Source organism: Setaria italica, chromosome IX (genome assembly GCF_000263155.2).
Source record: "Setaria italica strain Yugu1 chromosome IX, Setaria_italica_v2.0, whole genome shotgun sequence".
NCBI classification, from domain to species: Eukaryota; Viridiplantae; Streptophyta; class Magnoliopsida; order Poales; family Poaceae; genus Setaria; species Setaria italica.
The window spans coordinates 40,153,824-40,177,435 of record NC_028458.1 but is presented as its reverse complement, the minus strand read 5'-3'; the positions used below and the strand labels follow the sequence as shown (position 1 = coordinate 40,177,435).

Sequence of the window (23,612 nt, the reverse complement as noted above, 5' to 3'; positions counted from 1 at the left end):
GTTTGTGAGGGCGGCTTGGGCTTTGGCCCTTTTTATAGGCGACGGGAGGGGGCGGGCGGAGGCCAGAGGCGATGATGGCAGCTGGGACTTTTTCGGCCGGTGGCGTGCCGGAGTGGAGGTGCTCGTGGATGGCGTGGTGGGGCGGCTCGATCGACGTGGAGGCGCAGGGGGCGACGACTGCGTGGGGAGGCGCGCCGGAGGGGGCGGTGTGCGGCGGGCGGCCCGGCGCACAGGGGTAGCGACGGGACAGGCGGCCTGGCGCGGGGTGAGCGGCGCGTGCGGGCGGTGTGGAGCGGATGGCCGGGCGCGGGTCAGCGCGACCCGACGCGGGTGGGGCTAGCGCAGGCCAGCGCGACCAGGCGGGCGGCGTCGGGCGCCAGGCGCCAGGGGAAGTCGCCCCAGGAAGAAAAGAAGAAGAGAGAAGGAAAGGAGGAAGAAGGAGGAGAGAAGAAAGAAGGAAGAAGGAGAAAGGAAAAGAAGAAAAAGAAAAAGGGGAAAAAAGGAGGAAGAAAAAGAAAAGGGAGGGGAAAATGGCGAAAGTTGCGGAATTGACCGGCACGCGTGATGGATTTGACGGGCACGCGGCGAAAATTGCGGGGAACGGAAGAAGATGATGTCTCGCTGGGTGACGGGACGGCGGGGTCACCGGGGAGGAAAAGATTTCTCGGGAGCTCAACGGTCGGAAAAAAAAATTGAAATAAATTTTTAGTAAGTGATTTGAGTTGGTAAATTTTACCGGCGTTACGTAGTATCCCCAACTGCGTGGACGAAATTGCTTCGTCGGTAAGTCTGAATTCACGCTGGCTAGCTTTTAGGCTGTTCTCTCCTGCTTTTCAATTACTATATTGTTACTATCCGTCCTTTAGATGTAGAAATTTTAGTAATGCCAAGCACCGTGCTTGTATTATTTCTCCAAAAGTATTCTCTTTTCCCTTGTCGCAAATCCACCTTTTCCTGTCGGTTCACGTGACGGGAACCAGCGATAACACTTCGAATTTCCCCAGTGGTTCATCGCAGTTGATCAATTTTGAAGGAAAGGAGATGCAATTTAACACCAAAAGCACAAATCTACCTTTCTTTTTTTTTAAAAAAAAATCTCGTGAACCTTCTTTATCTTGTTGATCTGTTTACAGAGATGGCAAAACACAAATTCTCTTTAACAACTATACACTCCATATTGTTGCATGTGAGACCGACACTGGAAGCACAGCACTGACATGGGCATGCAGAAAAAGGAAGAACCCCCGCAAATCCGAGCAGGGATACCATTTCGTGATAATGTTCTTCGACCAAGAGCCTATATAAAAGCAGATCACATGTTCGATCATTTCGTAAGCGCGAGCCGAGCCACGCGCATGGCGGACGTGGTGTCGGACCTGGTGCTGTCCTTCTTCTGCTGCTGCTTCTACGCTCCCGGCGACCTCCGTGGCGTCGGCGCGCACCACTACGGCAGCGCCCACGCCCACCCGACCGGCCGCCATGCGGCGTGCCACCGCCGCGGCGCCGGCCGCCGGAGCAGGCCCGTGTCCCTGCAGGTACGCGCTCTAACTCTGAAATCTGAATCGGCTCGAGCATTTCTCCTCTGCAGTTCATGTGAAACTCTCTCGCGAAATCCAGACGGTGGAGCTCAAGGTGCGGATGTGCTGCGAGGGCTGCGAGCGTGTGGTAAGACAAGCTCTCCAAAACCTCCGAGGAGTGGACAACGTGGAGGTGAACGTGCCCATGGAGAAGGTGACGGTGACGGGGTACGTGGACCGGGCGAAGGTGCTGAACGAGGTGCGGCGGAGCGGGAAGAAGGCGGAGTTCTGGCCGAGCGGCGCCGCGCCGCTGTGGTTCACGTCCCCGAGGAGCTACTTCCGCGACGACCGCGGCTCGTACCGCCGCGACAGCTACAACTACCGCCGCCACGGGTACAGCGACGGCGACCGGCACGGGCGCATGCGCGAGCCCGCCCGCGGCGCCGGCCCCGTCGGCAACATGTTCAACGACGACGATGTCAACGCCGCCTGCCGGATCATGTGAGATGACGTGCTTCGGGCCTGGATTTTGGAAAACTGTTTTACCTTTTTTTTTTTGTCATGGGTTCAGCCCAGATGATGATGGATCCTGAGATGATTGATCGAAATGGTTGTAGAGCTTGTGGGCTTCTGTGGTTGTAATGGTCCATCACCTGGTTATTCTTCAGGGCTTCAACGCATCTCGCCGACGAGGTGCCCCTGGGAAAAAGACGACCATGCACATACATTACCACTATCTTTTTTTAATAATCAATGAAAAGCAAACCCCAGCCGTTAAAATCGTGTGATGCACATTAGCACAGTGACGACGACGCACAACGTTGTGGCTATCGTTGCTAGCCTTTTTGAAGCTTCATTTTCTCACCTTGAGAAAAGAAAGACGCCGTTCCTTTGCACCAGTCACTGTCGCGGCTAGTAGCCGTTTTTTCCCCTTGCTTCCTCCTACCGATGAGTCAATTTAAAATTGTCTTAAGGCGTACTATTTTTTTTTACTACAAATCCCTAAAGCTCTACATACATTGGCAATACGGGAACGACATTACTAAAAAAATATGACAAATTAAGATTGTGGTTCAGATCCTTAAAGTTTTTACACCAAATCAAAATGCTCGAAATCCTCGGAGAAACCGTGCACGTCCGTGGCTCCAGGCAGAGAGGAATTGTTTTTCTTTTTTTTCTTTCTTCCATTGACAGACACTGGTCGCACTATTACCAAACTCCCTTCCAGCAAAAATTTGTCCATGTCCATCAATATAGGAGTAATAAATAAAAAAATGAAAATGCTCACCTGATTACGACGCGTCCGGACGTGGTCAATCCCAATGCGACGAGCGCGGCCACCGCACGGCACACCTGTCACCGGACCGTGCCAGCGCGGCGGAAAGTTTAAACTAATCTCACCGAGCTGGACGCGAGCGCCCCCTTCCTTGCCCCGCTCCCTGCGCCCGGTCCATGCACCTCATCTCACACTTCCCGCTCGCTTTCGGCCTGTATCACAGTGGACTCGTTCCACGGAGGATGCCGGGTCCAGCACACGTGTCCCCGCATTTCTCCCTGTGATCCGGTCACCTCCATGGTGGGCGTCACCCCCCGTCTCACCACGCGCGCACGCAACTCGAGGCCAGCGGCCAGGGGCTCGAACCTTCTCTCCTCCTCCTCGCCTCCGCCTCGGGGCTTCGCCTTCCTTCCTCTTCGCCTCCACGCGAACGAAACGGAAGCCCCCCGAATCAATCCTCCCTCCGTCCCACCCGGTTCCAGCCACCCCTCCCCTCTCGAGGCGCCCCGCGTCGCCGAGGCCCGATCCGGACCCCTCTCCGGAGACGCCCCCTCCTGCCCGCGTTCCCCTTTCCCCCCGCTCGTGGGTCGGTCGGTCGGTTGCCCGATGAGGGGGTTGCTGGCGGTGGAGGCCGCGGGCGCGGCGGCCACGTCGGCCTCGGCCTCGGTGCTCAACGGCGCCGTCGACTGGTGGCGCGACGTCAACGATTCGCCGCTGTGGCAGGACCGCATCTTCCACTTGCTCGCCGTGCTCTACGGCATCGTCTCCGCCATCGCGCTGGTAAGCACCCCCCCCTCGCCCCCCTCCGCTACCACCATCCACGTGTGGCCCGATCTATCAGAATTGCGTGATCCATGGGATTTTCTGTCGGTTCCGGTTGGCGTTGCGCTCGATTGCCCGCGCTGGTTTGATATGTGGGCGCGCAATTTTAAGGGAGCTGGGGAATTGTGCAAGGAATTGAGAGAAGGCGGCGTCTGGAATTCTGAATTCGCGGTGCTTGGTATCTCTGGCAGGTCCAATTGATTAGAATCGAGTGCAGGGTGCCTGAGTATGGGTGGACGACGCAGAAGGTGTTTCATTTCCTGAACTTCCTCGTGAATGGCGGTGAGCGAAGCATTTTTGGTGCTCTCCTTTCCTTGGCTTCTGTTGTTTGATCTGGTGGACTGATCGATGTGAATGCTTGCGCTCTCTGTTTGCAGTGCGATCCGCTGTGTTCGTGCTGCGGCGCAATGTGCAGCTGGTACAGCCTGAGGTAAGTTGCTGATTTCATGATTGTTCTATACTGGTGTGATGAATTTGTTGGAGGAGTTGAGTAATGGTTTGAAGCAATGCGGTGCCACAGATAATACAACATGTGCTTCTCGATATGCCTGGGCTTGCGTTCTTCACGACGTACGCACTTCTGGTGCTGTTCTGGGCAGAGATTTATTATCAGGTATACTTGAGCGGACTTGTCCCTCTTAACTTTCTGTATCGTTTTGGTCAAGGTTGTTGCGCCTCTTAATTTGTGCTGTTGTTCTCTAGGCACGAGCGATGTCGACTGATGGGCTTAGGCCAACTTTCTATTGGATCAACGGCGTGGTCTATGCAATTCAGGTGACATACCGTACAGGACTTGTCATTGGACTCATAATTTAGGTTGGACTATCAGAATGATACATGATGTGATGATTTTGTACAAGATGGCAATGTGCAATTTATAGTGATATAACTCTGGACATTGACCACATGAAAATATGTGGTAGATAGATGCCAAGCCTATGAAAGAAAGTGGCAGGCACCGGGCCGGGCCGTTTGTAGGATTCGTGACCACCTGTCCTGGCCTCTATGCCATAGTTGTTACCTTTTAAACTATCAAATCTTTTTCAATGCCTGTACCTTCCTATTACCAATGAGAGAAAAATGTTGATGCAAACTCATTTAGTACACTATATTAATTGCCTTTAGGGCACACATACTTGATTCTGGACATAAAACAAATGCTAGGCCGGAACCCCCAGGATCTTTTAGTTGCACCCTATATTTGTCAATCTCTGATATCTTTGTAAGAACTGGAAAACGATCACTCTGGCTTGTATATACTTTTTGATCCAAGACAGGCAAAATAGGATGACTTTGGACTCACTCGGCCTCAATGAATTTCAGATAATTCTATGGTTGGTTTTGTGGTGGAAACCAGTTCGAGTTATGGTCATCTTGTCAAAGATGTTCTTTGCAGGTAAGTACTTGTTTCCTTTCCCTTCCGTGTCAAGCAATTCGTATATCCCTATTTAAAAGTAACAAGTCAAAGCATCTTGGCATTCATGAAGTGTGGTTGATTTTCTTCTCATATAGTAGTATTATATTGAGAATTTACAAGTCATTATTGGTAGAACTCTGTTAAGTAAATTTCAGAACCCATCTTCATAAAACTATGGTTTGTGGTATCTTTTATTTCTTTACCGGTAGGGGCTGACTTGAACACCACATCTAAAGCTGCAGTAGACTTTGTTGACTTCTTAATCTTTTCAGCTGATGGCATGCTATATGCTTTTCAGGTGTGTCACTATTTGCAGCTCTCGGGTTTCTTCTCTATGGGGGAAGGTAACATTTTATCTGGATGCTCAATGCTCTAATAAATTGCTTATATTCACCACTGAAAACCTGTAATTGTTATTTGCTCTTTTTAATGGGTGTTGTGTGCAATGGCATTATCTTATTATGCCATTTCCCTGATAGATTATTTATTGATTAGATGGTTAAACTGGAGTTCTGTCTGGACCAACTTGCCACTGAACAATCTAGAATCATACTTTACAATATGTAACAACCATTTAACAAACAGCACCAGGGTATGTAGCAGTGGTTTTTGCGCTAGCAATATATTGCTTATTGCTTGAGATGGCATCTGAGCATTCTAAGGATGCATGTAGTACAGCTTAAGTACTTAGCCCTTCACCGACTGAGATGGCATCTGATGTTCTGCCATTTTTCTGCAGGTTATTCCTGATGTTGCAGCGTTTCCCTGTAGAATCGAAAGGAAGGCGTAAGAAGTTGCAGGAGGTACACTTAGTATTCTGTTGGTCTGTAGTTTTCTCAGGCATTTCTATACTAAATATGCGCTAATACTGTATGCTTGTATATCTTAATGCAGGTTGGCTATGTGACTACCATCTGCTTTTCTTGTTTCTTGATCAGATGTGTCATGGTAAGCGTTTGCATTTTCTTTGCACTAGTCTATGCTACTGTTGGTACTTGGTAGGTAGGTAAGAGGAACCTGCTAACTTTGGTTATATATTGCAGATGTGCCTTAACACATTTGATAAAGCTGCGGATCTTGATGTTCTGAACCATCCAATCCTGAACTTCTTCTATTACTTGGTATGAATATTGGCATTGTAAAGCTATTTCCTTACAGATATATTTTTGCATCAATCAGTCTGCAGATTTTGCTATGACCAAGTGGCATTTAGATATTGAGATATGGACATAACTTAATCACCATCCATGCATGCAATTGTCAAGTTTATTCTGTAGTATTCTTCGAACTAATGATTGATACCATACAATACGTAGATTTTTAGGTGTGTGCTAATGTTAATGGTCAGCTATACTTTGCTCAGTCACCTTTTAATGGTTTATGCTGGGTGGATAAACAATGTTTATCTTTCATTTTTATCTTGAATTTGCATGTCTAAGCAACCTACTTCATTTATCTATACTGAGGCTGATTAGGTTTGAAGTTTTTGGCATCCTAATATATATTTTGAGATAGAGCAAATATTTTTTGACAAAACAATAACTTAAAGCATCGTGCAAGAACATTGAGTTGTCATATATACTAGTCTAGTCTTTAATGGCATACACCTTCCGGTCCAGCTATCGAATTCTTTTTCTGATTTACCGTCTAAATTCACCTATCGATTTGCAGCTGGTTGAGATTGTGCCTTCAGCTCTGGTGCTCTTCATTCTAAGGAAACTGCCTCCAAAACGAGGGATCACGCAGTACCACCCAATCCATTAGAGCAATGTTTCTCATGGATAGTGTATACAGCGTGGTAAATACAGAATGGCAGAGTGAAAAGCTACCACCCTTGGTCCCGAGCTTGCCCAACTTTTATACGAGGAAAGCCTTTAGAATCCCAGGTTGCTATATTGTGTGTAAAGATGCAATCTCTTCTCGGAATTTAGAAAATGTAACTTATATAACTTTGTTCATCTCAGTGCGTATCATCTGTACACATCACTGCGATTGTTTGCATGTTTATTTCGCAGCAATGGGTCCGTGCGCAGCCCCACTCACTACGCCGAACCGGTGAATCTGTGTAGAAGCGTAATACCTTTCAGTCTTGCAGGGATCGCCGGGCATGGCGATAAACTGATTCGTCTGCTTGGCTAATATACCAGTAGTAGGCATGGAAAAGCATCTAACCAAGCACAACGCCTACTGACGTCCGGCTTCCTCCAACCTCCAACAAACAGATCAACGGTTGGTTCCTGCTGGAGCAGGACAAACGGTTCCGGGTGAGTCTATATGTCGTAAAGGGCGATAGTTTCTCATCCTATCACCTCAAACGGCTCATTACGGCCCATCTCAACATCCCCGCTCCGCCGTCCTTCTCAGCTCCGGTAGCTCTCGCCACCGACCTCCACCATTTCCAGCGGCTCCCGCCGTGGGATCCACTGCCACTACCCACCGCTACCCTAATCTGGCTCCGTTGGGATGCTCACCGTCGTGCCCCCGCCTCCTTCACCATCCACCAGCCATCCTCCACCACCCACGGACGGCCAAGGGCCCTCCCTTTACGATGGGGACCGACGGTGAGCACGAGAGGAAGTCGAAGAGAAGGAAAGGGATGGTGCTGACCTATGGCAGGATCCATATGTCATGCGTCGGCGACAGCGCCGTCTAGTCGCCAGCAACGGCTTTGCCCCCACTCAAGCTACTCTCGCCGTTGCGATTTGTATACTAGTCATGCAGATTGTAACTTCATAACAGCGTCCCTAACAGCCAAATACCTGCGGGTAGGGCTAGTGCTGGCTATAAAACCATAGAACAGAAAACCAACCCAGTTCACCGGTTCGACCGGAAAAACCCTGAATCGGCGAACTGGTTGCGTATAGAGGGATGTTGTATATTAGGCTGAAAGTTGGCCCAGTACGTGACATGCCGATGGCCCAGAGTGTAAAACTCAGCAAAATTGTGCAGAAAAATAGCGTTCCCTATAGCCACATATCCGTGGGGCAGGACTGGTGCTGGTTGTAAAACCATAGAAAAAAACTGACCCGTTCACCGGTCCGACCGGAAAAACCGTGAACCGATTGTGTAGAGAGTATATAACCCTAGTCTTCGCACTCAGCCACCTCCAGTGACCAACTCGATAAGGCTTTACTTGTGAGTGAGGAAGTATACCGTGGTTTGATCAGTCAATCCACTGGTTCGACCAATGAACCATTGTACCGATAGCCTCACCAGTTCGATGACCAATCCGATTTTTCATTCTACGTGTAAAACCTTTGAGGGCGGTACAAAGAGCCGCTTGGCAGAACAGACAGCAAAATAGGTGACCGGAAGTCCGAAATTCTCGTGAATTTCTCCTGCCCCTCAAAGCCTGACGCATGAACAGCAGTATTTTATAATTTTTTTACATAAGGCATTATGTTTCCTATTCGTTCACAAAATTTGAACTCAAAATTTAACTCATACACAGAAATAAAAAGAGAAATCTAATTAGGGGTTAATAATTCAGGTGAGTAAAGTGAGCAAAAATTTTGTTAGGGGGTTAAACGGACAAAGTGAATAGGTGAGGGGAGTAAAATGCACTTTTTCCTAAAAATAATGCTCCCTCCATCCTGTAAAAGGTGCAATTATAGCATTAAAAAAATACTAAAAATGCAATTATATATTTGTAACTGAAATTTTAGTACAGGGATAGATTTTTATCCCGTCCAAAAAAATCACATTTTCTCTTATTGCTGCAATTCTACACGCTACTGCTCAGGCACGTTTCAGCCGAAATAAGATCTACACACTACATGCTTATTATACACAGGTTTTCTGAATGCAGGATCACAAGATTATAGCCTATACAGAGCAGAAAAAGAAAGGTAACATGTCAAGATTCAAAAGTGTCTAGCTATCTGACTCTACGGTTTCAGGTTTATTTCTCTGTTGTCCTGGTGTTCTGGCGAAGTTTCTGCTTCGCGTAAGTCAGTTTCAGTTCCTCTCTGTTCAGGAATAGGCAGTTGTGAAGCAGCTCCAGAACTGCCATCCTGAACCTGATATGGTGCATCTGATGGTCCTACTTCACACAAGTCAGTTTCCATCCCTAGCTGCTCAGGAACAGGCAGCTCGAGGGATCCTTCAGAACTGCCGCCCAGTGCCTGAGATGGCGTATCTGATGCTTCTGCTGCATGCAAGTTTATTTCCACCCCTCCCTCAGGAACAATCGGTCCATATGAAGCTGCTGCTCCGGAACTGCCATTCTGGAACTGATATGCTGCATCTGATTGCCCTACTTCACACAAGTCTGTTTCCATCCCTCTCTGCTCAGGAATAGGCAGTTCATGAGATGCTTCAGAACTGCCATCTAAAGCCTGACATGGTATATCTGATGTATCTGCTTCAGACAAATCTATTTCCACCCCTCCCTGCTCAGAAACAGGAAGTTCATGAGAAAAGGCACCAGAACTGCCGTCCCACATGGTACCATTAGGTTGATCTGCACTTTCAGGTGTTGATTTTGAGGGCAACCTTGGCGCTTCAGCTTCGCACCCATCTGTTTTCGCGCCTCCCTGCTTCAGAGCGTGCAGTTTGTGGGCGACCTCTTCAGAGCCCCCATTATACTCCTGCCCAGGAAGTCGATCTGCACTTTCAGGTCTCATTTTTGTGTTGTCCTGTTGTGGCGAATCTGATGATTCTGCTGCGCACCAGTCCCTCTTTGTCCCTTGCTGCCCAAGAGCTAGCCGTTTGCGCAGTGCAGTTTCAGAAGCGCCATTCTGTACCCAACAGTGAGGCTCTTCTGTTCGACAGTAAACATACCGTTCACTCCATCCTCCCCTGCCTCCCCTCTCATGACAGGAAGGTCTTCCTCTGCCTCGACTGCCAATTTGACCATGTGGTGCTCGTCGTTGAAGACTACTGAATTGCCTGTCTCCATTGGTCCTGCCAAATTCAGAATCTGCAGCTCCATATGAGTTCAACCTTTGCTGGAAAGGTCTGTCCCGGTATGGATAAGCTACCATGTTCTGAGACTCCGGATAAACAGTCCTATTCTGAAACTCCCTGTTGCAGTAGCTTCCTGGATGCTGCCATGCACCAAGAACACTAATTTGGCCGTGCGATTCTTCCATATGGGCTGATCTAGGAGTATGCCTTCCATTACCTATTTGAGAACTACTGCGCAGGGGTTCATGATACAGCCTGCCATGGGGTTGTGGCCCAAGATGCTGCTTGGTCCATCCTCGATACCCTTCCAGAGAACTATGCTGTTCACTTGAAGTTCTGACTGGAAGCTCATTCCATCTTCTTTGTGGGTTGTTCCTGACAGTCACCATATCACGAGTTGATGACCAAGATGGCGCTTCATTTGCAAGATTTGAGCGGTCGTTCCTCTGACAAAGTACACAAAGAGTATTTGTAAAGCATTAGAGTCAACACTAACAGAGCTTTGCAAGAAAAATTGTATTAAACCTGCAAATCTTATGAGGGGAAATTCCCTCCTTTTCTTTATGTAAATTGTAAGGCGTATTAGGACTTGAAAAAATCTTCAAATTGACCCTTTGACCAATAATTCCCCTTACATTATCAATTGTTACAAAATCAACATCATACTGTAGATATGTGAAAAATCTAGAGGTACAACTTTTATAGAAACTAAACGTGCATATAATTTGACTAATTGTTGGTCAAAGATTGTAAACTTTGACCTTTTGAAATCCTAATACAGGGATAAAGAAAGGAGGGATTAGTATATGAACACGTAATTGTAGAGTTCGCTCCATATGATTCTGTTAAAGAGGATAGGAAACTATCACAAACTATCAAGATAGTAAGCACATGCAGGGTATATGGAGCTCTTAATTTCACAAAAAAAGAAGATAAGGAGGATTTTAGATTCCAGAATACCTGTCCTCTTCGTTTCCATTGCTCAGGCTTAGTTACATGCATGACTGCTTCTGCTAAGTCCTTATCCCGAAAAGCATCAAAGAAGCATCCACGTCTTTTAGAATCACGGACTAAATCAGCCCATATTGAATTGCTTGCCAGTAAAGTGGTTCCATTTCCAAGGATCCAAAGGCAGTACCTGTGACGGAGACATAGCAATTACTAAACTGAAATGGTAGTGGGAACGGTGTGTTGAACTCAACATCACAAAACTAGTACGACGTACTTTGCTCTTGTCAAAGCCACATTAATTCTCCCAGCATCAGAGAGAAAGCCTACTTTGCCATCTTTATTGGACCGAACTGTTGAAATCAATATAATGTCCTCCTCACCACCTTGAAATCCATCAATAGATTTTACTGTAACAGATAGAAAGTCATGTTTCTCAAACTTTCTTCCAAGTCTATCTTGCAATGCAATTACTTGGGCTGTATAAGGAGATATTACACCAACACTCGTCCTCTGCCTTTTCTCAGAACATTCTACAGTTGTTTTGGAAAAAAAAGCCACTAGTTAGCATTATTGTTTCAGAATATTGTTCTAATCGAAACAGAAACAAGCTCATCTGATAAAAAAAATGAAAAACATGATGATCTTGGTAGTAAGCAATGAAGCATGGTAACCATACGTCTGGACTAGGATGCATGTATGGCTGTGTGCTAGTTGAACAAATGTGGAGACTAAAAGGTTATAAATGCATGTTTCATTCAAAAAATGGCTGCATGGAAATCCAATATTTTGACTCTAGTAAAAGAAGAGGTCATCATATATACCAACACAATAAAATAGGTAAACATAAGGCCAAAGTACATAGGTCAACTACTTATTTCCATTAGCAACAGGACAATGGCTCATTTGTACGAAATACTGATACTAGTAGAATGATAAAATTTTCAACACAGTAATTCAGATCAGCTGTGACATCATCAATGAGCTAATCCATGCTAAAAGGTTATTGAATAGCCTAGTGTACAAGATCTTTCAAACATACAGAATACTTTGTCAAGCATTAGTAAGTAGGTTTATCATGGCATCAACCTAGATGTTAGTACTTAACTCTTCCAGCATGTTATGTGAAGGCTGAAGCCTTGAAACATACCTTTCGCAAGTCTTTCGACTATATTGGCTGCTACAGCGACCTCAGCCATATTTTTGGAACTCTGGCCAAGGCTATCAAGCATTTCCATGTCATTTTCGATATGAATGAAAGAATAAGCACCATAAATAGGACCAGGGAGATAACTCTTGGCATAGGTTTCCTGCTTGACAACAGGACCATCTAAAATCCGATGATCATAAAAGCTGGCATTTGGAAATTTACTGATGCAAGGGTGCATTCTATATTGTACTTCCAACAAGTGCTTGCTGTAACCCATTGCACAGAGTCTCTGATAGAGGCTTCGTCCAAAGTCAGCATCTTTAGCAATCTAGCAAGTCATAGCAAGGAGGTAGTATGAGCAACTTAAAAAAAATTACTGGTAAAGAAACATGCAGATGGTAAAAGAGAATATGATGTTCAAAATAATCTAATAATAAATATATACCTTGCTCTTTACCAATGCTGATAGCTGGTTTTCATCCCCAATTAGTAAAACATGTTCTATTCCTTGGAGCAATAGAGGAACAAGTGATTCACATTCTTTAAGCTGCGCTGCCTCATCAATAACTAAGATGCTTATAGGCCTCACACTTTGCAGTCTGAATAACTCAAATGAACTAGAAGCAGTGCAAAATATAAGCTTCGCATGTTTCAAACATAAGTCCCGGATCGAAAGCTCATTGTCTTCACAAGGAAGCCGCATCTTCGAAAGAGACGTAAGAGTTTTTATGCAAAGAGCCTTTATGTCCAAAAGGCTATATGTAGAGATATCACATTCTTGAAGATCATCAGCTGTGTCATCTAACAGGTCATCATGACTACTAGAAGAATCAGGAAGTTCATCAGCAGGCTTGAAGATTGTAAAAAGATGCTCATCAGAGACATCATCTGCACTCAGCAACTGCTGCAATTTATCCACCAAGCTTTTGGCAAACATCATTCTATCGAAGTTCTTGCCCAGGGAACCCCTTGGTAGATGGTCATAGAATGTATCAATGCATCCTGCCAATTCCTTGGCTAAAGCACTGAATCTACTTGTAAAATACATCTTGAAGGTAAGGTTGCATGCTTCACCTCTTCCTTGTCGTATATCCACGGACATTCTGTACCGAGAAATGCAATTTACTAGTAATGTTATGACAGAATCCACACAATGCTTCCACCCATGTTTTCGGTCGAAGCAGGTCAGCAGCTTCTGCACACGATCATCCAAATATATTTCTGATAATAACTCGCCAATTTGCAGACGGTCCTTGTTACCAAATAAAATGATGTCACCTAATGGATAACGTTGTCTTGGAGAGAAGTCCCCAATCAGTTCAAGAAGACGACAAGCTACTTGCAGGACTGCCATGTTAGTTGGAGCGCATGCAAGAGTTCTCTGTTCCTTCATCAGAAGCATTTGTAGCATCACTGCAACTGTTGTAGTTTTACCTGTGCCTGGTGGGCCCCAAACTAGCCCCGCAGAAGACCTGTGACTGCATTCACTTGACAAAATACAACTTGCTACTGCATCAAGTTGTGAGTCATTCAGCTTAAATTTGCAGAGATCAGCCTTGATTTCATCAAGTGAATTGCTGCAGTATTTACAATGTCCAGGAGCCTGCAGCACCAATTTGAAAACTTCAGAGTTCATAAGACAACAACATAGGAGTTCCATAAACAAATACGTACACAAAGCAGAGGACAACTAATGACACACGACTGTGGAATTGTATGAACAAGGCAGGTGACACACTCATTATGTGCCATAAGAAGTTGAAACTACTTAATAAAAGAGTTGGAAATGTCAATGAAGGCCCTGATGTTCAAAATGATGTTGTGTAATATAACAATACGGGATAGGTATTGTGGTAGCGTAACTATAAGGAGGAGCAATTCCAATCCACAACTGCAATATACAGTTAAATTAGACCAATTGGTCAGAAGTAAAAAAGATGGGGGTTTGATTTGCATAAGTCATTTCAAATAATTTGAAGTAGTGCGTGAGTGTGACATTCTTGAAATCTTTTACGAAGCAGACACATATCAGTAACATCAAGACATCATTAAATGAATATAATGCATGCAAGTTTGTGAGCAGTAGTGAAACAGGGATTCCAACATATAGTTCAAAACCATGCTAGACAGATAGATTGCAACATTCTGTAAACAATGCAAACAAGTAAGAAATGTTTCTGAACTTTTATTCACATCACATAAAAAATATTACAGAAAAAGCAAGATACATGATGATCAAAAGCATACCATCCTCGCTAATTTATTTCAGCTACAACTATGCAAGCTAACATGGCAAAAGGGAATTTTCTCTTGTACACTGCAAACTAGTCAAGGGAGGTAACGTTATAACCCAAAGAACTCACGTAATTGTTTCTGCCCAACATGCTATGGATGATTTTTGAATCCATTGTCAAACCCCTTCGAAGAACAACCCAAACACGGTCATATGTTATCATATTAGTTAGGAACATGGCATAGAAGGACCATCGCCTTGATGAATCGTGAGTCTCTGTCTCATTTTGTCTATGCCGACCACTCCACTTTTCAGCTTTGGCTCGTTCTTTCCAGACATTGTTGTGCGCATATGAGTTTCTAGATTTTGAACATGTTGCTTCTTGATCTAGCATATCCCAAGACTCATCCAAACCTTCAGAATACGACTTATCGTACTTATTAATGCCCATTTGTCGCCGTTCACCTCCTTGTGCCCCAGTCTCCATCAACTGTGATGCCTTAACTGTCATCTTATTGCCCTTAACCTTACTGACCCATACAATGACACATGATTTGGACTGTCTGAGAATATCATATTGATTTGCTGGTCTTGTTTCTGAAATCAGTAGCACATCTGCAGCTTTTGGCTTATAGTTATCGATCCCACAGCCATGAGACGTTCCCCTCCATCTGCCGAGGCTGATCTCGAATGATCCCTTCCCTTTCCTCATTGAATTAACAGAGAGCAGATCTGCATATGGAGCATTGGAGATGTCCTCCATGCTCGAACACATATCATCCCTGACCTCTTCTAAAAGTGGCCCAAAGAACGATGTCATGTACTGCTCCATGCTGCTAAATGTCTCTGGTATCTTCGACACCTGTAAAAACATTCCACTTCCATGAAACCACAAATCTTTCTTAGCAGTTTGCAAGAAACCAGCCCATAAAACCTATATATTTTTTTAAGGCAGTTTGAGTGTATTCAGTAAACTCAGTCCATAAATCTGCTAGAGAATGTAAGAACATCCTATTTGTCAGTGCAATGGAAAATTTTTTTGCTACAATGATCCAGTCAATAAATAGCATAGGCAGATATAGGTGAATGAAATGTAAACATTCAGACAGCAGGGTTGTTATAGCCTATGCCAGTGACACAGTTTAAACCCAAGCAGAAGACCTAGACGATATCTCTGAAACTTATGTGCAATTCGGACAGCAGACAATGCATAATTAGTAAATAATTCGCTGCTGACGCCAAAAGGAAAAACGAATTCTAAACCAAATTCTCCACCTACGCAAAATGTGGCAACCCAAAACGACTCCACCTAAACTAAAACGGCCCAGGGACAGGGGGGAACGCCCATTGAGGCGCAAAACCCCACACGCAGTTCATCAGATCCACACGGATCATTCTCTACGCACGCCAGGTGCCCAGCACCGAGCGGCCGATCGAGAGACGGGGAGGGAGAGGCGCGGGCGCGTAGCCGCGTACAAGCAAGCAACTCCTCACCTTGTCGCGGAGCAGGTCCCTGTCGAGGATTTGGTCCACGGACCACGAGAGCACCAACTCGGAGAGGCTCTGGCTCCTCCACCGCCACAGCGCGTCCCCGGGGCGGTCGTTCCCGGGCGGCGGCGGCGGCGCCTGGCGCCGCTCCTCCTCCTCCTCCTCGCCGCCCCCGTCGAAGGCGGCGCCCGAGGGGTCGCCGTGATCCTCGTCGCCGTCGCTGGCGTCGCGCGGGCGCCGCATTCCGCACCTCGGCTCGGCGTCGCGCACGAGGGGAGGACGGGAGTGCGAGACGAGGAGTCGCAGGTTCACGATTGGGTGGGGGAATTTGGGGACGGTCTTTGGGTTTCGTCAGGGGCTCAAGAGCCTGTCTGTGATTCTAGTCTAGGTTTCGCCACTGATTGTCGTTGGGAGTGAGCCGGTCGGCGTCTGCGTTTGTGTGCTGTGTCACGCTACATTGCTACGTATCAGCAGTCTTAGGATTTGGAGCAGCCCATAGTAAGATTTCTATGATGTGACAATTGACATGACAATTCAGAAATTTGATATGATTCTCACTTTGTCTTATTCTCTAGGTGCCATTGAGAAATAGTAGAATGCCATCTCAATTAGAATACAGTTATGTTTAGAAATTTTCAATGCAATTTTTCAATTTGACTACGAATAATTATGGAGATTAATAATATAAAAATGGTGTTATTAGATTCATCGTGAAACATGTAACATTTTCAAAAAATATTGTTGATCAAAGTTAAAAAATATTTTTTAAAAAATCTAAACGTAATTATATTCTAATACTGAGGAGTAAGAGTCCACGTTTGCATGGTCATGCCACAAAATACAATCAGTCCTTCTATACATATATGTATGTAGGACGTATTTTTACTCAACAAAGTGCTGTATGTAGGACGTATTTTTACTCAACAAAGTGATAAATGCATACTGGTTAGTTTACTCAACAAAGTGATTCTAATAATATGTTAATTTGTCAAAAATTGATAGCATTTTATAAGAGAAACTAAGAATCATAATCTACTCTTGAGGACATTGCAAAATACACCTTCGGAAGTCCGGCACATCCTCCATCCAACCATGCTACTGAAAGATCCACTAGTTGGATGCAAAATCGACCAAAATTAGAGAGCGACCCAACCAAAATTAGAGGGCGACCCAACGTCATTTGCACCTGCTATCAAGACTCAAGAGACTGATTAGGGCTGTCCAGGCCTCCAGGGCACGGCCACATTTGCTTCTCGTTCCTTCTTCTCTTATGCGTGTAATTTTAGCGGCTTCCTCCCACCCAACTGCTGCTGCTCGCATCTCCCACCTGAAGCAGAGCAACATGGCTAGGTCCTTTTCTTTCCACAAATCCCTTACAAAATGCCTCCAAAATAAAAATCTCTTGCCAAACTGCTACAGCTGATACGCATTAGACCTTTTGGTTCTCGTGGACAACACATTTCTTCACGTGGAGCAACATAAAACTGCCAGCAATACGGCAGGACTAGATAATAACACTGATACCCTCCAATGAATTGGCTTAAAAACTAAGGCATCAAAGCAATGCAATATCATACACAGCATGGTGGACATAGGCCTGAGCCTTCTTTGTTACAGCTTGGAGTTCGTCGAAGAGAGTTTAGACGGCAGCCTGCAGGCCTGCAGCAGATGAAGCGGCAGCGCATGTTTCTTCACCGCCGGCTCGCTCAGGCTCGCCAATCGCCATCCTGAGGTCCTGACTGGTGACTCCTGATGGCATTGTCCTGTGTACGAGACAGGCAAACTAGCAACCGACTCTTGCTTGCCTCGGGGCGCGATAAACTGCGAGTCGAAGATTGCAGCCGTGTCTTCTCTGGTTGCACCTGCAGTGGCAGGAGAGAGCGCGCGCTGTGATATTGCTAGCACTAGCAGTCTTCCATCCTGAAACAACACAAGCTTATGTGCATGCACATGCTCACAAGAATTTCTTCCACCGAACCGAACAAGCCCGATGGACGTAGGTGCATTAGAGACCAGGGAGGTAAACCAAACCTGGAGATCAAACACCAGAAATTGTTAAGCAGCCATGAAAGTACAATATTGTTCATCTTCCATGTTGGTGGGTCTTGGAAACATCAGAAATATTTGTAAAACGTTTACTTTCGTTGGCTTATTACTTCTACTTTACTCAATTCAACAGCATAGAAAGAACATTATATAAAGTGTCATACCCCCAATCCATGTCAGAATGGGAAGGCACTTGATCAATTCAAGATCAAACTCTAAAAATAAAGATCAAACTATACTACATAGCAGTATAGCACAGACAAGGGCACCATATGGGGCAACTAAACCATTGATCAACAATTCAAATAGAAGTAAACAATGTTCAGTAAAGTAAAGAAACAGTGGCATACTTCAGTGCTCGCTTAGTACCAGTATGACTATAGCATTCTCTGATTATCACACGTTGTGTCATCCAGGAATATATTGATTACCTTTACTGATTGAAAGTCTGAGCAAAGTGAGTCAAACTAATCGATGAACTTAGCGTGTGAGATTGCTAACAGGACTATATAACACACAAATAGCTCATTGAAGAAATACCAATTAAGTTCCTCCTTGATGAACCACTGTAACAAGGACTTATGCGCATTGGATTTTTCTGTAGTACTTTGTCAAGCAATGAATAATGGAGCATCTGCTTCAATTAGTTACAAATTCCAGTACCACTAGTTTGCAGCTTACAAAACAAGAACACTAAATATTTTTTTCAAGAACACTAAATATTGGAACAAAGCAGAAATGAGAAAGAAAGATACTACCTCCGTCCATAAATATATGACGTCTAGGAGAAGCTAGTTAGTTCAAAAATGAACTAATTTGCTTGTCCTAAACGTCATATATTTATGAACGGAGGGAGTACATAATACAATGTAATAAAGTCCACGTGTCTACAGCTCACCATAAGACAGTTTTTATCCATTGAAAACTTATAGTCTTGTCTAGGAGACTAGGAGGCATTTAAGGATCTCATCTGAAGCTATTACTGATAAGTATAAAGGTGCACAATGAAGACCAGTGACTAAGTGAAGAAAATAACTACACCTTAGTTCTTCTGAAGAGTACATAGCACTAACTAAATCTTATTTCATTTTGAACAGGAAGAGTATAGTGGCACATTACTGGTGTATTAACTCTTGGCATAACCTTTCCATGCAGTATGGTTGCTGAAACATAGTGTTCGACTAACATGCATCATGCATGCAGCCTGCAGTATAGTCATAGGTTGAGACTCAGAAACACAAATCTTAGTAGTGATGAAAAGCAATCGACTATATTAAGAGGTAGTACAGTTACAGTACAATTGATCTCAAATTTGACATGTACACATAGATCCTGCTTTTATCAAAATTGGTTAACTGGATGATTCCAGGCTGGAAGCATCATCAGTTCATCAATCATCACAGGCATGATTCAGAGAAGTTTTTGAATTACCACAATGAAGACACATCCAATGCCAAAATGAGAGCTGACTATTGCTTAGTATCCCAGTCTACATGTCAGAATCACCATCTTAGTTATTTCCCAAGAAAAAGTATACAGTACAACCCAGCTCAGTTTGCCATTCAGCAAAAAGCAGTGTGGTTCTAAGATGTTCCTATTTTACAATCTAATGTTGAGCAATCCAAGGGTGACTTCGGGCAAGTGACCAAAACATTGAAGTAATCAAAGAACCTTCCTAGTTCACAACAATTTCTAGTTACTCGTGTATTGTAACAGACCAAAAGAACAAGGGGTGGGGACAAACCTGTTCAAGAACCCCCACCCACTCAAATCCTTTGTTGTGACTCAATCACCAATGCATTGAGCATGATATGCAATACGGCGTCATACACCTCGCCATCATAATGCATTCCATCAGCCGTGCACTGCTGCCCGCATCCCTGGGTGAGTTTCCCATCAAGCAGCAAGCATGGGCCGCCATCACCACGAACGAGACCCCTCCGATCGACCTCGTAGTCATAGGCGCGCAGCATGGTGCCGTTCATGTGTGCCCTCTTGGCGTCTGTGTTGAGCATGTGGTTCACTAGGTGCGGCAGGCCGAGCCAGAACATATGCGGCGGCGGCACTGGGAGCGGCGAGCGCAGCGACTTGGCAGCGCCCGCGACGGACGCCAGTGCGTCGCCGTAGCTCGCGGCGTCCGTGACGTGGAGCATGTGCCAGAGCCCGGATCCGAGGACGAGCACGTCGGGGACGCGCGGCGCAAGGCGCAGATCCTCGCGGAGCAGCCGCGTGAGGTTGCTCTCGAAGGGCGCCCAGACGAAGTCCACGGAGATGCCCCGAGCCGGCACCGCGGCACGGTAGTCGCTGTGGCGGCGGAATAGCTCCGGCTCGGCGGCCGCCGCCGCGGCCGGGTCAAGCAGCAGGCGCAGCAGCGCGAGCACGAGCAGCCGCGCCTGCGAGTCCCCGGCCACCATCACCCAGGACCCGTTGAGCAGCAGAGACGCGTCGTCGCGCGACAGCCGCGCGAACCCGCAGGCCGACGCCAGCGAGGGCGGCCACGACCACGTCCGCGCCGTTCCGCCTCCCAAGCCATTCGCGGGGTCGGCGTCAGACCAGGACACGCGGTGCAGGAACGGGACGCAGGAGGACCCGGAGGAGGAGGAGGAGGCGGACGCGGCGCCGGGGCTGGGGGTGAAGAAGGAGGCGGCGAGGAGGTGGGGCACGGAGGGGAGGTAGGGGGAGAGGTGGACCCCGACGGCGAGCGAGACGAAGAGCGCGCCGGAGAAGAAGAGCACCTTGTTGCGGCTGAGGTGCCACCCCGCCAGCCCCATGGGCACGAACAGCACGACGCACGCCGCGACCACGCCCGCCTGCGCCGCGGCCGAAACCATCGACCGGCCGGCCGCCTGAGCGCGCGCGCGAGCGGCGAGCAGCGAGGCGCCACCAGATCTGGGTCGCGGCGCGGGATCGCGGGCTGCACGAGGTTAGGCAGGCAGGCAAGCGGTGGGCGGGCGGGCACCGTGGAGCGGAAGCGAGGGAGATTAGAGGGGGGCGCCGCGGCCGCCTGGTGGGTTGGTGGGGTTGGGGACGGAGAGATTGGGGAGTGGCGGAGCGGGTCGGCGGGATGGGAACAGCGGAACGGCAGGGCGGGTGGGGAGGGGACGGGACGGCGCGCCGGCGCTTTGGCGGTTGCCGCCTGGGGCCGTGGACGTCGGTGCGGCGGGGGGCGTGGCGCGCCGGCGTGGATGCGGGGTCGGGTCGGTTGGTCCCTGCCTGTGTTGGTGCCTGGAAGGTTAGTAGACTCCTTCAGATGTGGACTTGAGATTATCATTTCCATTTATGCAGACTTCGTTCCTCCTGCTCCGTTCAGAGGGGAACAACAGATTGATGGCGAGTCGACTTCGCCAGGTTCTCAATCGGATCTCAATGCTAGTGTCGAGCACGCACTGAAAATGGAATCGCAGGTTTTAGATTCTCGGTCCAGTATCAAGATGGCGCGGACCAACGAAGCTAGGCATCGAGATATTTCGCCATATGAATTTCGGTTTCGGTTTTTCTCTCGCTTTCAGGAATTGCATTCGTGATTTCGAAATTTTGGCCGGCACTTTACGACATCTCGCCGGATATGAGCGGGGTCGTGTCCCAACAAACCAACCCAGGCCACATTTTTTGAACTAAAGAATTCACAGTTTGGTGCCGTAGTGCTCACGCGTCTCCTGACTTCACGACAGAAGTGAATCCGTCTCAGATCCACCAAATCATGCGCCCAATTTGCTTTGACGGCACAACGTTTTCTAGCGATTTTGATTTCCCTGTTCGATTGCTAATCAGGCTAGACTGAGACATAAACCACAAACTAGTGTTAATTAAAGTCACAAATCATCGACGGAGACTGCAAATTTCCAAAGAAACATTACAGGACTACTTAAGAGGGCCACAAACAATACTTGACCAGTCATCAGAACAAGAACAGAGCCAATGGGAACAGAGGGACCAAGAACACCAAATTATACCTACGAACATCCATTCATTCAATTGATAGGCTTCCAATTCTCCATTACAACCATAAACACCTATTAAGTTAACACCACAACGCAGCTAGACACAGGACAGAACCCAACACAGCAACTCCCCTAAATCCATCAGAAACCCTAGCTCGAGCCTGCAGGACGCGGACGGGGTCAAGGCTCAGCCGCCGAAGCCGTAGAGTGTGCGGCCCTGGCGCTTGAGCGCGTAGACGACGTCCATGGCGGTGACGGTCTTGCGGCGGGCGTGCTCCGTGTAGGTAACGGCGTCGCGGATGACGTTCTCGAGGAAGATCTTGAGCACGCCGCGAGTCTCCTCGTAGATCAGGCCGGAGATGCGCTTCACGCCACCCCTCCTCGCCAACCTCCGGATCGCCGGCTTCGTGATGCCCTGGATGTTGTCGCGGAGCACCTTCCGGTGGCGCTTCGCGCCGCCCTTGCCCAGGCCCTTGCCTCCCTTGCCGCGGCCCGACATGGCTGATGCTGCGAAGACTTGGAGCTCGCCGGAAGCAGGAGGATTCGAGATGGATTTGTGCGGACGAAGATTTGGTGATTTTCTGCGAGATGGGGATTAGGGGGCGACGGGGGCGTGGTTTTATAGGAGGGCGGGGCAAGGGGACCGATCCATGGGAAGGTGGTGACTGGATGTCGATTGGATGGAGTGGCCAGGCGCGGATCGCTGACGTGTCGGACCGGACGGACGGATGTGGGTCGATCCGCGGGAGGTGGTTCTGCACCGTTGGATCTAGACAGCAGGCGCTCATTGGTTTGAAACGGAGAACCGCGGATCGATGACGTGGCGGGGTGTTGCTTGCTTTGATTTTGGAGTGGGCTTTCTCAGCAAGTGGGCCTGCTTGGATCTGTTGCGAGCTGATTCGCAAATACCACGCTGGTCAGCCCAAACAATTAAAAAAAAGCCTATTTTTACACATGGTTGTATCTTGCATTCGTATCGCTTGTTTAGGATTTTTTTTAACGTGCGTAGCACGTTTTTAATTTTTTATTAAGAAGAGAGAGAAAGTGTCGTACAGAGTATAGCAACCTGGTTACAAAAGCAAAAGGAAAAGAAGGGCAAAACCAACACCAAACAACATTGTGGTTTAACCTCAACCAGAACTCGAAACCTATAACAACCTAGAACTCAGAACGTGTTTAAGGCCAGCAAAGCCTGCTTGGTCCAAAGCCTCGTATCCTCCATGATTACCGGTGTCGAGCGCTCGTGAACCCTACGATTCCGTTCCTTCCAAAGCGACCAAGCGACTAACCATACGAGGGAGTCAAAACCCTTTCGATAAATCTTCACAACTACCTTTCGTGTTTGATCCACCATTCAGCTAGTGGGGACTCCATTTGCAACGTCAGAGCGGCCAGACCAACGTGTCGGAGGACGCAAAACCAAGTCTCGCGACTGTGCATACAACCGATTAATAGGTGGTCAAGTGTTTCCACTTCCTGCACACATAGTGCACAGTCATCCCTGTCCAGCAAGCCATGACGTTGTAGCCAATTGGAGGTCCAACAGCGACCATGAAGGACTAACCAACCAAAAAAGTGGCATTTCCCGAGTGCCCGCACCTTCCAAAGCTCCCAGCATCAGCGACCTACCAAGGAAGAGTGCGCGATAGGCAGATGCCGAGGAGAACTCGCTCGAGCTCAACCACTTCCAGATGAACCTATCTAGGACTGAAGTTAACACCCAATCTCGGATGAGGTCCTAGACTCTGATGTATTGCACCACAACCTCCACCGTTCGTGCCCGCGAGATATCGCGGACCCAGCATCTGTCCAGAAGGCCATCCCTCACCATGCGTGCGTTCCTAACTCAAACTGGTACCGCTGCCT

At 47.3% G+C, this 23,612-nt stretch overlaps 5 protein-coding genes across 10 annotated transcripts; 2 read left to right on the top strand and 3 right to left on the bottom strand.

Moving 5' to 3' along the window:
* The first annotated feature begins 1,267 nt into the window (after window positions 1-1,267).
* LOC101778249 (heavy metal-associated isoprenylated plant protein 30) lies at window positions 1,268-2,303 on the top strand. The gene is made up of 2 exons (XM_004983751.2): window positions 1,268-1,535; window positions 1,618-2,303. Exons 1-2 carry the CDS (start codon window positions 1,317-1,319, stop codon window positions 2,020-2,022), a joined length of 624 nt encoding a protein of 207 aa, XP_004983808.2. The 5' UTR covers window positions 1,268-1,316; the 3' UTR covers window positions 2,023-2,303.
* Window positions 2,304-3,139: 836 nt separating this feature from the next.
* Window positions 3,140-7,042, top strand: LOC101777842 (tobamovirus multiplication protein 3). The gene is made up of 11 exons (XM_004983750.4): window positions 3,140-3,573; window positions 3,807-3,897; window positions 3,993-4,045; window positions 4,136-4,228; window positions 4,318-4,389; window positions 4,939-5,011; window positions 5,331-5,376; window positions 5,772-5,835; window positions 5,927-5,980; window positions 6,076-6,153; window positions 6,704-7,042. The coding sequence occupies exons 1-11, from the start codon at window positions 3,400-3,402 to the stop codon at window positions 6,794-6,796; spliced, it is 891 nt and encodes a 296-aa protein (XP_004983807.1). The 5' UTR covers window positions 3,140-3,399; the 3' UTR covers window positions 6,797-7,042.
* Window positions 7,043-8,648: 1,606 nt separating this feature from the next.
* Window positions 8,649-16,200, bottom strand: LOC101776878. The gene is made up of 7 exons (XM_004983747.3): window positions 15,766-16,200; window positions 14,402-15,133; window positions 12,484-13,641; window positions 12,039-12,366; window positions 11,166-11,421; window positions 10,901-11,078; window positions 8,649-10,386 (listed from the first exon to the last, which is right to left on the bottom strand). The coding sequence occupies exons 1-7, from the start codon at window positions 16,000-16,002 to the stop codon at window positions 8,920-8,922; spliced, it is 4,356 nt and encodes a 1,451-aa protein (XP_004983804.1). The 5' UTR covers window positions 16,003-16,200; the 3' UTR covers window positions 8,649-8,919.
* A 940-nt stretch (window positions 16,201-17,140) lies between these two features.
* LOC101775801 lies at window positions 17,141-21,061 on the bottom strand. 6 transcript variants are annotated; one of them, XR_002676012.1, is made up of 4 exons: window positions 19,550-21,060; window positions 18,346-19,009; window positions 17,718-17,790; window positions 17,141-17,621 (listed from the first exon to the last, which is right to left on the bottom strand). XR_002676012.1 is itself a non-coding variant. In XM_004983746.4 (2 exons), the coding sequence occupies exon 1, from the start codon at window positions 20,634-20,636 to the stop codon at window positions 19,572-19,574; it is 1,065 nt and encodes a 354-aa protein (XP_004983803.1). In that variant the 5' UTR covers window positions 20,637-21,060; the 3' UTR covers window positions 17,141-19,009; window positions 19,550-19,571. The 6 variants fall into 6 exon arrangements, 1 of the variants encoding a protein (XP_004983803.1); XR_002676013.1 differs by having other exon boundaries at window positions 18,925-19,009; XR_215917.4 differs by lacking the exon at window positions 18,346-19,009 and having other exon boundaries at window positions 19,550-21,061.
* Window positions 21,062-21,742: 681 nt separating this feature from the next.
* LOC101775396 (histone H4) lies at window positions 21,743-22,341 on the bottom strand. Its single transcript, XM_004983743.2, has one exon. It carries the CDS (start codon window positions 22,243-22,245, stop codon window positions 21,934-21,936), a length of 312 nt encoding a protein of 103 aa, XP_004983800.1. The 5' UTR covers window positions 22,246-22,341; the 3' UTR covers window positions 21,743-21,933.
* Window positions 22,342-23,612: the final 1,271 nt, after the last annotated feature.

What these genes read in the sequence shown, in the direction of transcription:
- LOC101777842 (XM_004983750.4), top strand. Translation starts at nt 3,400, where the DNA reads ATGAGGGGGTTGCTGGCGGTGGAGGCCGCGGGCGCGGCGGCCACGTCG. An exon ending in TGCAGCTGGTACAGCCTGAG is followed by an intron (nt 4,046 to 4,135) that starts GTAAGTTGCTGA and finishes GCGGTGCCACAG; the next exon opens with ATAATACAACATGTGCTTCT. An exon ending in GCGTGGTCTATGCAATTCAG is followed by an intron (nt 4,390 to 4,938) that starts GTGACATACCGT and finishes AATGAATTTCAG; the next exon opens with ATAATTCTATGGTTGGTTTT.
- LOC101776878 (XM_004983747.3), bottom strand. Translation starts at nt 16,002, where the DNA reads ATGCGGCGCCCGCGCGACGCCAGCGACGGCGACGAGGATCACGGCGAC. An exon ending in GGGACCTGCTCCGCGACAAG is followed by an intron (nt 15,134 to 15,765) that starts GTGAGGAGTTGC and finishes ATGTTTTTACAG; the next exon opens with GTGTCGAAGATACCAGAGAC. An exon ending in AGTCGAAAGACTTGCGAAAG is followed by an intron (nt 11,422 to 12,038) that starts GTATGTTTCAAG and finishes AAACAACTGTAG; the next exon opens with AATGTTCTGAGAAAAGGCAG.
- LOC101775396 (XM_004983743.2), bottom strand. Translation starts at nt 22,245, where the DNA reads ATGTCGGGCCGCGGCAAGGGAGGCAAGGGCCTGGGCAAGGGCGGCGCG.
- LOC101775801 (XM_004983746.4), bottom strand. Translation starts at nt 20,636, where the DNA reads ATGGTTTCGGCCGCGGCGCAGGCGGGCGTGGTCGCGGCGTGCGTCGTG.
- LOC101778249 (XM_004983751.2), top strand. Translation starts at nt 1,317, where the DNA reads ATGTTCGATCATTTCGTAAGCGCGAGCCGAGCCACGCGCATGGCGGAC. An exon ending in GCAGGCCCGTGTCCCTGCAG is followed by an intron (nt 1,536 to 1,617) that starts GTACGCGCTCTA and finishes CGCGAAATCCAG; the next exon opens with ACGGTGGAGCTCAAGGTGCG.